A 14259-nucleotide genomic window follows, 5' to 3' on the forward strand; every position below is an offset into this window, starting at 1 on the left:
TACCTTTTGTGGATAGTTTATACCTGATGTTGCATATGATATAGCATCTTTTGTGGACATAAAATTGTCGTAGTGGTTAAAGTCATTTGTTCCTGTTGTTCTGGATTGTTTTAAAAGCAGTTTGCCTTTTTTTATATGTCGTACATGTATATTTGCCAGAAATTTGATACTGATTACATCTTGTGAATATTAAGCTGGATATTGGCAACAGTTGTTTAATATTGCTGATACTTGATATTTGTAACTGCTTTTTTAATATTGTTTTTTTTCCTTCATATTTTGTACCTGTCGGTGTTTGTGCCTCTTTTGTAAGTACTTGCAATGCTTCTTTGAGTTTTTCGTATGAAACAACAAATCAAAATGAAACTTTTCCTTCCATTATTTGTCTAAATCAATAAGTTTCAAAACACAACTCATAAAACCGTAAAAGAGACAAAAATGTTACTTCACGTTATAATTATACAATATCACATTCATTCATACATATTTTCTAAGTATCAGTACGTAATCATGACATATACGCTCTAATGCGTTCAATTATGGGAGCTTGACACACAACGCACTGACCGACTTCTGGTGCACAAGTTTCACATGTGACCATGTGGCTACATGGTACGAACACCGTGTTTGAATTCTTGTTCATACACACTCGGCAAGGCATCAAACCGTTAGGTGCGTTATCCTCTTCCTCGTCATCTGCAATTACACACGTGATAAGTCATTTTAAAATATAGAGGAATAGTGGATGAATGTGTGTATAATAAAATTAAATATGAAAATATGTCTTCTTTGATGATGACATCAATTGATTTCTACATGAAACGAATATTGCAGGATTGTTTTATGACAAAAAATGGGGGAGAAAGCTAGAGGAGAAATAAATGAAACAATTTACTGTTGATTTACGATAACATATCCGTAACTATCACGTGGCCAGAAAATGTCTAACTTTTACAGTAGCATATTTTTAAAACTATTTTAACGTCGATCGTGATGTCGGAAAGAAATATTAGATAAAATTCATACTGGCATCATTAAGTGTATTGTAATGTTAACGTAATTGAAAAATTGGTTCAAAATGTTCTTCTCGTTATAAGATATTGTTGAAAAACGGCGCTTAACATAAAACAAAAAATATATTACTTGGATTTTCGACATTTTGTCCAGCATGTTCATCGATGAACTCGGGTCCTTTAATTTCTGCAACATATTGACACTTTGGAAGGGACTGCGCATGCACTATCCAGGGGTCATCACCGCGTTCCCAGTTACGCATTCCAGTACCGCATGAAAAACACTTTACAAAATCGTAGGTTCCTGAAACGATTTAGCTTAATTAATCATATTGTCCACTCTGTGATTATTTGCATTTATCTAAATAGCAATACATATTCTGTATATTGTTGTGTGTCTGAAGAAATTCGACAGTCAGTCCTTGATATTGTCATGAAATGTAAGGCTGAGACATGCCCTAATTTACAAATTTTAGATTACAGTTCAATTAGGCAACTTCATTAACAAATTGTACGCTTTATAATTGCTACATTCCCACCTCCTTGGAAAAGTATATAATAAGTCATTGTCATTACGATTGTGCCGAATCAATGTACATTGTATATACATTGCACAAGGGTACTTTTGAGGCGCATGCGTAACGGATTGGCAGCATTACGTGCACATTAGGGGAAAAACGGAAATCATTTCCTTCGTATCATGTGTAGGAAAAGTAAGTGCGATATTTAATTTTTTGGCTGGTTATGTTTTATACCTTCAGATCAAATATATTTTAATTGCTGTTATTTAGCTTGAATCTTATATATTTTTATCAACTGAAAGAAAAACTGAAATCCTACTTAATCATAAGAAGCTCAATATCTCAGCCTTGGCATATACTTTACAAAGTACCAATTTATAATGCGCATTCAATCGAAAATATCAAACAAAATAACTGAAACATTAAGTTGAAAAAAAAATTGAGAGACTGTTAATATTAAAAATAACTGGTATCCCAATAGTAGCTTTATGGTGGCATATTTCTGCATACGATAACCAGATAAGTTTCGCGAAAATGTATCGAGTTTTCACGAAAAACAGAAAAACTTACGCGAAAACATAACAGCTTTTCACGAAAAATACTGCAAATATTAAGTGGAAATATTTGCGTTAGTGCCCCGTTCTGCATAAGAAAACCAGATAGGTTTCGTGAAAATGGACCAAACTTTCATGAAAAACGGTAAAGTTTTCGTGAAAATTAAATGTTTTCGGTGAAGTTTTCGTGAAAATAAAATGTTTTCGCGAAAATAACATTTTATTTTCACGAACACTTTACCGTTTTTCATGAAAGTTTGGTCCATTTTCGCGAAACTTATCTGGTTTTCTTATGCAGAAGTGGGCACTATCACAAATTTATCCACTTAATATTTGCAGTTCTTTTCGTGAAAAGCTTTTATGCTTTCGCGAAAAGCTTTTATGTTTTCGCGAAAACTTTTCTGTTTTTCGTGAAAACTCGATACATTTTCGCGAAACTTATCTGGTTATCGTATGCAGAAATATGCCACCATATAGCTTAGACATATAGTATTAAAAGTCATTTGTTTTTCTTTTATCTATTACGTAATATCCTTTATTGAATATGTATGGTGGCATATTTCTGCATACGATGACTAGATAAGTTTCGCGAAAATGTATCGAGATTTCACGAAAAACAGAATTTTTTTCACGAAAACATAAAAGCTTTTCATGAAAAGAACTGCAAATATTAAATGGAAAAAGATTGCGTTAGTGCCCACTACTGCATAGGGAAACCAGATAAGTTTCGCGAAAATGGACTAAACTTTCATGAAAAACGGTAAAGTTTTCGTGAAAATAAAATGTTTTCGCGAAAATAATAGTTTATTTTTGCGAAAACTTTACCGTTTTTCTTGAAAATTTGGTCCATTTTCGCGAAACTTATCTGGTTTTCTTATGCAGAAGTGGGCACTAACACAAATTTATCCACTTAATATTTGTAGTTCCTTTCGAGAAAAGCTTTTATGTTTTCGCGGAAAGCTTATATGTTTTCGCGAAATTTTTTATGTTTTTCTTGAAAACTCGATACATTTTCGCGAAATTTATCTGGTTATCGTATGCAGAAATATGCCACCATAAATTTGTTTATTCTGGAAAACCATTAATAGTTATGATGTTTAGATCCGTTATACAGTAAAATTAAAGTGTTCTGATATGAAAATATACCTGTGTAAAACAGTCCTGCTGACGCAAGTTCTTCGGGTTGAACTATATCTGCATGTGTCCATCCGTTGAATGAATTCAGTCTTTGTTCATAGTTTTCGTAGTCTGGGTGCTTGTAGTAAATATTGCCAGGCATGATCCGGTTTATGTCTTGTCTGAACTTTTATCCAAGAAAATATTGGAGGTATTCTACAAATATAAAGTTTGGGTGGGTATTAATTTCATATTATAGAATTTTGGATTCCAACGAATGAGTAATTGTTATGCAGGCGGTCAAGTGTAAACAAAAGTAAGACAAAACGTAGGCAGTGGAACTAAAACAAAACTTCAAGTAGTCACTACATAATTTAGATAATTGTGTAGTTAACTGCATCAAAGTGCAGAGTCTGAATGAAACAAAATATCATTTCCTGAAAAAAGAGTTCCTTTTGCCAATTCTCCTATGTATATATTTTGAAAGTCTGCTGACAACTCCACTCAGACTTTACTGAATGATTAGGTAACTTAATTATCTCCTGAAAATTATGCAATTCTTACCTTTAGGCACGTAAAACATGCATAATTATAACAGTGGTCGGTAACTTGAAAAGAAAATATATGTGAAGATCAAATCAAAAGTGTGACATTTATGTAGTAAAATGTCTCAACAAACAGTTAAAGTTAAAACCCACAGAATTGCAGAAGATTAAATATGTTGAGAAAGCTACCACCAGAAAGAGAACTTCTCCACTACCTACATATATGTGTCGACGTATAGGGAAATATCTAGACATATGAGAAAATCGAAGTAAACAATTACAATGACTGTGCTATTCTGTATAACAGGTAACCTAGATATGGTACAAGTCAACTGCACTTGTTTAACAGGACAGGATAAGGATTGACAAACGATGTTCACTCAAAAATGTTATTACTCTATATACATGTATAATAAACTGTTTGCTTCCTTCGTTTAAAGAGGGTTTGGGGTAAGATTCAGCCATTCATCAGTAGACACTGTTGTTTATTTTTTTCATCCAATACATGACTGAAATGACAGATGATATATACAGTCAATCTTGTGTTAAGAGACCACCCAAGGGACAGGCAAAAAGTGGTCTCTTAAGACAACGGTCTCTTAGGACAAAGTACGGAAATTGGGCATAATATATTGGACTTATGTTTTCGCGTGGTGTATGTAAGAGACACATTGGGTAAGGATGCAGATAAAATACATGTTATTCTTATCAGTTTAATAGTTTGAAATTCTCTTCATTTGATGCAAGTGTTTCAGAATAAAGATTAACATATGCATGAAATATTTACATACATCAATAGAACTTTAAAGTGTAATAAAGTGTGTGTTTTACTTCGATAAAATCAGCTGAATTTCACACAATGTTATTACGTTTCAAGAACGAAGCAAGCCATCCCGTCGATGCCTTAAAGTTAATGTCCCCAAGATCACTCGCGAACTTAAAGAGCTTGAGTGCATAAGATAGGCCCAGACACGGGCATTCTCCTAGCAGCCACGTCCGTAAACCACTCATATACCAAAATGTTTACATCCCCGTGAACAGTTATTCTCCTCGCACGTTTACGATCACCTGAAACATTGTTTTCAATATCCTCCAACACTTCTGCTTTCCGTTTCAGAATGTTTTGGATCTGGGTTTTTCCTACGCCCATTTCTTCAGCCAATTTACGAGCACTTTTGTTCTTACTTAATTCCAACACACGAGCTCTATCATCCAACGTTAACACTTTCCGTTTAGACATATTCAAGATCAATCAATTACACATAGGATAGCTTACAATACATGTATAACACGATATGCGATTTTCCTTATTTATCAAGGTCAAGTTATTATTGGAAAAAATGGGCGGATCTTAAAAACGACGACGAATTTGATTGGTTATATCGGTCTCTCGCTAATAATTATGCAGTTTTTGCGGGATCCCATCAGATGTTACTTACATTTCTCACCTTTTGCAATCGAGAATTAAGTGTCAACACGTTCTCATAATTAATCGGCGGCAGTGTTTGATGTAAAGATGATTTAATATGGACATAGTTAAATTTTAGCGGTCGCTTAACCAAAAAAGGTCAGTCAATTTTGCCGAAAATCAGCGGTCGCTGGTCGCGTTAGACAAAAGTCGTTTAGCACAAATATTTCAGTAGTAAAATTGTTCGGGGGGAATTCGAAGTGGTCGTTAAAGACAAATGGTCGTTGAGGACACGTGGTCGCATCCACAATATTGACTGTACTACATTCCGTCTAGAATCTTCCCGACAATTCTCAAAACTTTGATTTATATCCAATTTTCAGTTATCAAACATATAATAAATTTCTAAATTTAAAGCATTGAAAGAATACCAAAACTATGCATGACGCATGATATTACTATGTTCTTTTTATAAATTGTAACTCATGCATTTATTTTGACAGTCAAATATTACAATTGGTATATAAATAGATATCGGAATTTCCATCTTTCCCATATATAAATATCTATATTTATATTTATAGAATACCTCTTATGAATAGGTGAAACACATCAAGGTCACTGTTTACAAAATGGAAAACCAGACTATATTTTTACAAGTGTATTTTCAGAACAAGCGAATAGTACACAGGTTATGCGGTACACAGAGTGACAGATATTTAGTATTATCTGACCTAGTAACATACTGAGCGTGACAAATAAAATGTAGGTAATTATTGACAAGGTTCAGCGACTCTAAAATAGACAAAGAGCTATTGCACAATATAGATGAGTCAGACGAACATTGATTCTTATAATTAGCTCATAGATTTTGCACGAAAGTTATATGTTGTTTGTCAAGCGTTGGGAACGAACGATTTTCTTTTCCAGGTAAGTTCCGTTTCATCAGCATTTAGATTTGCGTTAATGAAAATAGCGCACTGTATTTACAACCATTAGATATTTTTGCGCTGCAGATTTTATATTTTGATACCGTTGATGTTGATAAATGCAGCCTTACGGAAGAGCATTAGTGTCAGATGTATGTTATTTATCAACTCGCAATTTCGAGTTAATAAATGACATACACCTGGCACTAATGCTCTTCCGTTCAGTCTTGACCAATCTGATTAATATATCAATATACCAATGAAAAGATTACTGTAAGCATTTTAGTTGTGGTGTGATATTATGAATAGTGAATTATATCTGCGGTTCCCACGGCTTATATTAAAACATTGTTATTTGTTTCTGTACTATTGGAGTATTAAACGGAATTAAACAAAGTCATAATTTGTAAGTTTGTTTTTAAAAAGAAGTTCTCCTCATTTTATCGCGTGCCATTATTTGATCATAGAGAATAATACCCGAGTTTAGAAAGGTTACTTGGTACGTAGATAGACAATTTTAAACAACCTGTTCAAGACACCTATACAATAAAAAACGTTTATGGTCCAGGAAAGCTGGTTGATGCATCAAATGTCCTTATGGCTGTAAAAAGCTTCCATGTACTTGGCACTCAGCGTTGTTGTGTGTACTGTTGTAATTGTACTTAAGCTGGTATAGTGTACCATTCGAGTTGAAAGTCTGCTTTGCGTGAATATACGTGCACGTATGAAAATATGTGCGCACGCGTTATATTATGTAAGTGCACGCTTATATGAATGTGCGCGTGTATATAAATGTGCACTTGTAAGTTTAAATTTACGTATAGAATGTGCGTGCAGGCGTAAATATACACGTCTACTCGTATAATTTTATACGCGCATGAGTAAATATATAGCAAATTAAGTATTTGTTGAAATGTGCGTGTACGCATAATAGACTTTGGACCATAAACCCTAATGAGCAGACTCTGTCAAATCGAGTCTGCTATTATATTGCTAGGTTGCGTTCTTTGCTTCCAAAGGATCTTTTCACGTGTTTTATTTCATTATGACATATCGGAAATTGGGAATCATATTCCCACCTCTTTTAAGACAAATATTATGAAGATGGCAACGTTTACGTTATTTTAATTCATGTCCTAATTGTTGCTTTATGAATTATGTAATACTTAGTACAATTGAATCTATTTCGTATTGTGGCTCTTGTAATAACTTTATTCAATGATGATTATACATTTGTCTATAGCCAGTTTAACATTTTGGTCCTATAACATAATGGTTTGAAAATTCTGTCTTAAGGATGTAACATAGGATATGAATGAAAATAACGTATTATGAACACACCTATCTGTTGTGGCATAAACAGTATGTAGTGGTATGAAAATACTTTAATTTGTAAGCAACATCAGACGCTAAAAGTATGAACATATTGTTAAAGAATAAATGTTATTTGAAATCCGAGCACCAAACACGAAAAAAAAAACTCTATGTGAGAAAAGGGCAATTTTCCTAGGTCATTTCTGACAGGAGATTCCAAAACATCCGCAGGTTAGATATATCCTCTTACTTAATCCTATACCGAAATAAACATGAACACCGCCCCTGTTTTTTGGGAGGGGTTTGTTGTTATTGTTGTTGTTCTTTGCTAATCACATATTTGGTGCTATTCGTTATTTCAACAAACAAAATATCCATTATAGTCTAGCACGCATTCATAATAATATATTACATTATGTTTTAAAATTGAGCCGTGCCATGGGAAAACCAACGTAGTGGGTTTGCGACCAGCATGGATCCAGACCAGCCTGCGCATCCGCGCAGTCTGGTCAGGATCCATGCTGTCCGCTAACAGTTTCTCTAATTACAATAGACTTTGAAAGCGGACAGTTGGTTTTCTCATGGCACGGCTCAAATCTGTATGCAAAATGCCTCAGTTTTCACGTAAACTTGCATCATAATAGGTAACAACCATATTCTAACATTAAAGCAATTATATTCTATTTGATACATTGGTAAGCTCTGGACAATTTCTGAGTTTGATTTCAATGTCGGCCAGTTTGATCAGTTTATAAGATACTGATAATAATCCAGTAATAGATTCAGTTTAACTGACTTTATTTATAATAGAAAAATACTGCTGAACATAATAAAGGATAAACTCAAAACAATACAGTAGGAAAACAATCATAAAAATAATACCTTTTGAAATAATAAGGAAAAATGAATATTAATCTATCTGATATTTACCTGGGCTAATAAGCAGATATACACTTGTATACAAACAAAAATCTTTCATTTTAAGCAATAAAAATTATGTACATAAACAGATAAAACCCTAGCAGCGGCAAAATTCCACTTTAAATTTACTCAAACATGTTGACATAGAGCTAAATGTTCATGTGAAACACTCATACAAATTTATTAAGACATGATAAAAGCTGCCGTAGATGAAACGTTTTATACTGCCAACTCAAAAGCATTACCTGAGGTAATTAACGGTGTTAATTCAATAAAACTTCCAACACTTATTTATAAAAAAAAAATCTTAAAACTGAAAATGGTCGCTAATCATATAACTGCCAATAAATAACTGAAATAGTTTCTTCGGTGTTCATGCGGAATTAACGACAGAATAGGATCGGCAAATCCGTGCTAGCGGTTCATGTTAGATTTGCTGATCCTATTCTTTCGTTCATTTCGCATGAACACCGAAAAAAAACTATTTAGTTTCTTATATTAACATTATATTTCCTTTCCATCGGTAAACAAGATTATAATTATTATTATAAGCTGCACACATTTTGTTGCATTTAACATTAAAGTCAGTTTCCCGGCAATGCTGTTCACCAGACGGAACAACTGTGACGTCATTTAAGGAACGTTCTCTCTGACTATACACGGACGTCGTCAAAACTGCGGCCTGTTATCACTAAAAAGCGTTGACGTAACTTTCGTGTCTTTCCTGTTGCTGTTCGTACGAAATGCCCGTCATAATTTTCAATGGAAAAGAATAGGGCGAATGTAAATATAAAGAATTAATAACGTAAAACTTTGACATAGAAACATAAGCATTATTAATGCACAAGAAAACGCCATTTAAAGGACGAAAACAAAAAATTAAGTACACATTAGTCTTCAGCTGTCTTGTTTTGTCAATTTTTTATTTATTTATTTATTTATTTTTTATTTTGTTTTGTTTTGTTTTGTTTTGTTTTGTTTTGTTTTTGTGTTTCGCTCGGGTTCATCGTCACACCAACACAATTTTAGTACATATGTAGACTTTAGTTTTTCGTGGCGGACGAATATCCATGGTATCTATCCGGACTTTATTGCAGCCATTGATGGGCACTAAAGCCAGGTTGATAGCTTCTTGACACACTCCAAGCGATGTTTTGAACCCAAGCGGTAAACGGCAAGCGACTTGAAGTCTTAGACATAAACCACTCGGCCAATGATGCACCCATCCGAAGAAGTACCCGCTCTGAAATTCCTTCTCCTGGAAAACATCCGAGACGGTTTAATTACATCTCTGAATATCATTTACTTTTTTTACATTAACGACATTTCTTCGGTTAAAGCCTGCTCCATTTCTCTTCGGTTAAGACATAAAAGCTTTAACGCGACCCTTTATCAGTTGCCTGCAGATAGCACACTTCCGTATGTGTGGTGCGCATGTTTCACAGGAAACCATGTGACCGCATGGGATGAATACTACATTAGACTCTTTATCCATGCAGATTTTACAGGTAAGCTGATCGATCAACCTTGAATTTTCTTCTTGTAGAACCTTTGGATCTGTTTATGTAAGAAAAATATATTACTTTTAATTTCATTTCAAAGAAAAACATTTTGTAATAATTTGTTTTTTGTTGTTGTTTTTTTCTTAATCAATAACAATAAGTAGTAATATTTTGTTTAGTACAGTTTAGAAGAGAAACGATATTAGTTTTAACCAACCTAAAGAAAATTGATCTAATTACCAAAGTTCAAAATTCAATAAAGACTATAGAATTATCTAAAATGCAAAAAACTCATAGATATTCATGATGGTGATTAGTCCATAATACACATGCATAGGTTAGACTGCTAACTCTCGAACAAAAACGCATTAATTATTTCCTTATCGCTTTTTGCTATTTCCCCCTTTGTACTATTCAATCATCTTAACAAGTATTTTCAATGGATAGTTTCATGTATTTCAATGTCATTTCTAGTTGAATAGTTATTCATATGAGTGCATTTACTTTTCATTCTCAGACTTCCTTTTGTATTTTTAAATTCTAAAGCGCACATCAATCGTGCTCTAATTACTTAAGTAAGTGCAATGAAAAAAAAATATCTTGTGCAGCGAATGTACCTAGTTCACTCGGAGAATGGTTTGCCGTCAGAGCCGTTAAGTTTCCGACAGGCTCCTGAGCAATTGTTGACATGGTCTTGTCTGTATGTTCTTTTACTTGTTCCTTGTCTTGTGCTTGTGAATGTTCGAGTAGGTCATCTAGTAGTCTTGTTATAGTTGATTCTCTTACATCGTCTTTGCCTAATTTAGGATTATCACAAATACAACATTCAAAAATCGCTGTTTTAATACATATACAATAATATAACATTTTATAGCCAAAATTTCAATACTGGTGCATGAAATATGTGAATGTTGTATGTTTTTATGTTATTAATTTGCAAGATTAAAATTTAAACTAAAAATGACCACTTATTCATACACAACTACTTTGAGATATGTGTATATACACTTAAACGTAGCTCAAACTACTTTACATGTACTGTTAAAAGTTGTGTGAATCCAATTTAAACTATATCGGGTTTTCCAATTGTCACTACCAAGGCTTGGTTTTCTAATAACAGATAAGAATATGGGTTTTTCAAACAAATTAATTGCACTTAAAAAGGCGGCAAAGATAGCTCTAGTTCAGGCTTGAAATCAATGTCCCTCTATATCTGCTTTATCAGAGCTGACTTTGTCTCACGTACCAGTTCTTTCAAGACTAGTTCTAATATCTGCCTGAGAAAAGCCCATCGGGAGAAGTATTTGTTCTATGGATCTGATTGACATGCCTTTTTCTGAAGAAAGAGATTCTGTTTTCCTTTTGCTGCTATCATTGCTTGTTTTTGCAGAGGGTGCATCTTCGTGATGGCTTTGATTTTCAGACCGTCTGTTTCCTTTAACTGTGTTCAACGCTTGCTCTCCAGATACGATGGCAGTCTGTTGAAAGCAAATATATGTATAGAGAATAAAGATGCATGGTTTTTAAATGGATGATTGTCGAGAAATAGCATAAATAGAGATATGTTTTGATACATGACCATGAATAACTAAAACTGAGCAAGGTTTTATGGTAAACGAGTCATACTGTCCTAATTCCAGTCAAATGATGACTTTCCAGCAGCTTCTAGTGGTTAAGGGAGAATCAATGTGTCCCCAAGACTGCCTTTAAAGCTCAAGTGTATACCAGAATAAAACCACATATTTTCTACATATCTACTGGGTTATATATGTCCAAAAATAACCAGACAGATGAGGTTCGAGCTCACAAATATGAAGGACAAGGGTCCGAAATAAAAGTTAGTTCGCAATTCGTTAAAGTCAAATTAAAAGTATGTTTTATCAAGCCATTATATAGTTATGACATTGGTATGTGACCAGTCTAAATAAAACCATTATCTCCTAAAAGGATACCCACAGATCCTTAGTAGTCAGACTGGACAAGTAACCACTTTCAATTCACATGATAACCTAGTATTGCGGGACAATATTTCATTGAATAATTCCAAGTCTAATTACCGAGGATGTGTCTTGCTCATCATCAGGGTCGGCCGGTACTTTCCTGTGTTGTCTAATGAAATCAGATCCTTTCTGTTCCCTTAGAAACGTACATCCTGGGAACCATCTTGCATGTTCTTCCCACGGGCCATCACCATATTCCCAGTTACGTAACCCTCCTCCACAAGAAAAGCATCTTACACAGTCACTGAAACCTGTACATCAAAGCATTGTAACTGTTATCATGTGTTTATGTTTCACCGTCATTGTCACAAAGGATACGAAATATATTTAGTCAGTTATTGACATCATTACTATATATGAAAACATGTTTAAACAATGGCTATTACATCATTTAAAAAATCTGAATTTCATCGCAGTTAATCAACTATGATTAGATTCAGGAACCTATTTATAACTGTAAAAAAAATTAAATACTTCGTTACTCATCGAAAACCCAAAATTGCTGATAAATGTCCTGTAAAAATAATTGGAACAAAAACTATTAATTTGAGTTGATTATCGAAAAACTTCTAGTAGTTTTCTGGTTTACAATTGTGTTAAATACAAATTTTCATAATGCAATACCCCTATTCCAAATCCCACGAAAACATTAGAGTACTGAATCTTCTGTATAATCCTATCTGAAAGGATATCTTGCGCCAAAGGATATCTACCTGCGTAAAAGAAACCAGCAGAAACAAGAACTTCTGGGTCTATTATATCACTACAAGGCCACCCAGTGAATGAGTCCATTCTATGGTGATAGTTTTCATGATCGGGGTACTTGTGTCGTGGCTGTGTAGACGTAGTTGTACCGCCGCTTGCTTCAGACTGCCGACTTTGCCTCTGTACGTAGACCTCTCCACTTTGGAAACTGCCATCAGTTACAATACTTCCGCCTCCTGTAGCACCTTGAACTTCGTTGGCATGAATTCCTACGTTTCTTTGATCAGCTCCTACGATAAGGTGACAGTCTGGTGAGAGTCTGGCATGTATATCTGCAACAGAATCACCCTCCCTCCATCCTCGGTACTCAAGTCCACACGAGAAACACGTGACACTATCACCTGATCCGTTGTAATAAAATCCGTTTGACGCTAAACGTATTGGCATTACGGGTGAATCGAACGGAAATGTTTTGAATGTTTCATACCTTGCCCATTCATACATCATCAATCTGGAATTTCTTCTACTAATTTCCAACTCTTTAAGGTACCTTTCTAGAGACGAAGGGAGAACCCAACACTTTTGCCTTGAAATACGACTTAACGAAAAAAGATGATGATAGTCACTGTTCTTGTTCTGTTGCAGTCTTTTACTCAAAGCAGTATCATGCGTATTCCATGACTTTATGCTATTATACCGATTTATTATTTGGGTATCTTTCGAACTCAAAGCAAACCATAATACTAAAATATACCAGCAGCAAAATAAACATGATAGCAGTAAAAACATATTTTGTTTACTTCTGAAATAACAAAATCCTATCTGTTTTAAATATGCACAAGATATCACAGCAATGATATTCATTTCTGTAATCGCACGCACTATGTCCACCATGGATGTGAAAAATAAAAGCGTTAAACAAATAGCAATAAAAAGTTGTAGTGGTCTTGAGAACATTTTTCACCGAAGTGCAGCGGTAAGCATTGTTTGTTATATATAAAGATTCGGTTCATTAAAAATAGCGTCAGTCTAAAAATAGTTTTGGGTTTTCCCCCAATAAATGGAAAAGAGACATTATGTATTGCAGAATTGCTTGGTCAAATAACAATTTTTGTGAAAATATTCAAGTTTCAATCAAATTTTCAGATCCAAACTGTGTCAAATATACATAAGCTCACACACTTTGCGTTAAACTTGCCAACATTTTATAGTAGTCGCAACTTGACCGCGATGGTTGAACTTAGGCTGAATATTCATATCAATTATTTCATTGTAGAAATAAAGGGTGCTTAGGGTAGCTATGTATATTTACAAATTCTAAATTTATGAATGCAAAGAGATGAAGCGTTTAACGTACACTCCTTTTCATTAATAGGTTGTTCCACATTATGTATTATAATACAAAGGTCAACCATCGGGGTCAAGTTGCGTCCACTATACAACCATACATCCGAAAAACTCAGCCCCTACCACCTTCCCCCTCCCCCAACCCAAATCCTTGATCCATCCGTGCTTTTTACATTTTGTTATACATTTGTATATCCATCCGTTCAAACAACACAATTTTCCGCTATTGCACTAACAAAAGACGTATGGGGGACTCTCTTTGATCACATAACACTGGCAGTGCTTATAAGAAGTCACCGCTTAATTCCTGTACATTTCAAAACTGCAAGAGGAGTTATCTAGTCAAAGATTACGGGACGCACAGATGGACTGACGTCAGACGGG

General features: G+C 34.3%; 2 protein-coding genes across 3 annotated transcripts; both read right to left on the reverse strand.

The window, feature by feature from the left end:
- Positions 1-361: 361 nt before the first annotated feature.
- Positions 362-3908, reverse strand: LOC123551234 (putative inhibitor of apoptosis). Its single transcript, XM_053540763.1, has 4 exons — positions 3769-3908; positions 3235-3420; positions 1144-1317; positions 362-696 (listed from the first exon to the last, which is right to left on the reverse strand). The coding sequence occupies exons 2-4, from the start codon at positions 3365-3367 to the stop codon at positions 509-511; spliced, it is 495 nt and encodes a 164-aa protein (XP_053396738.1). The 5' UTR covers positions 3368-3420; positions 3769-3908; the 3' UTR covers positions 362-508.
- A 5685-nt stretch (positions 3909-9593) lies between these two features.
- On the reverse strand, positions 9594-13587 carry LOC123551230 (baculoviral IAP repeat-containing protein 7-A-like). 2 transcript variants are annotated; one of them, XM_053540765.1, is made up of 5 exons: positions 13329-13587; positions 11881-12074; positions 11070-11301; positions 10441-10620; positions 9594-9878 (listed from the first exon to the last, which is right to left on the reverse strand). In XM_053540765.1, the coding sequence occupies exons 1-5, from the start codon at positions 13483-13485 to the stop codon at positions 9682-9684; spliced, it is 960 nt and encodes a 319-aa protein (XP_053396740.1). In that variant the 5' UTR covers positions 13486-13587; the 3' UTR covers positions 9594-9681. The 2 variants fall into 2 exon arrangements, with proteins under 2 accessions (XP_053396740.1, XP_053396739.1); XM_053540764.1 differs by having other exon boundaries at positions 9603-9878; positions 12537-13585.
- Positions 13588-14259: the final 672 nt, after the last annotated feature.

Source organism: Mercenaria mercenaria, chromosome 4, assembly GCF_021730395.1.
Source record: "Mercenaria mercenaria strain notata chromosome 4, MADL_Memer_1, whole genome shotgun sequence".
NCBI classification, from domain to species: Eukaryota; Metazoa; Mollusca; class Bivalvia; order Venerida; family Veneridae; genus Mercenaria; species Mercenaria mercenaria.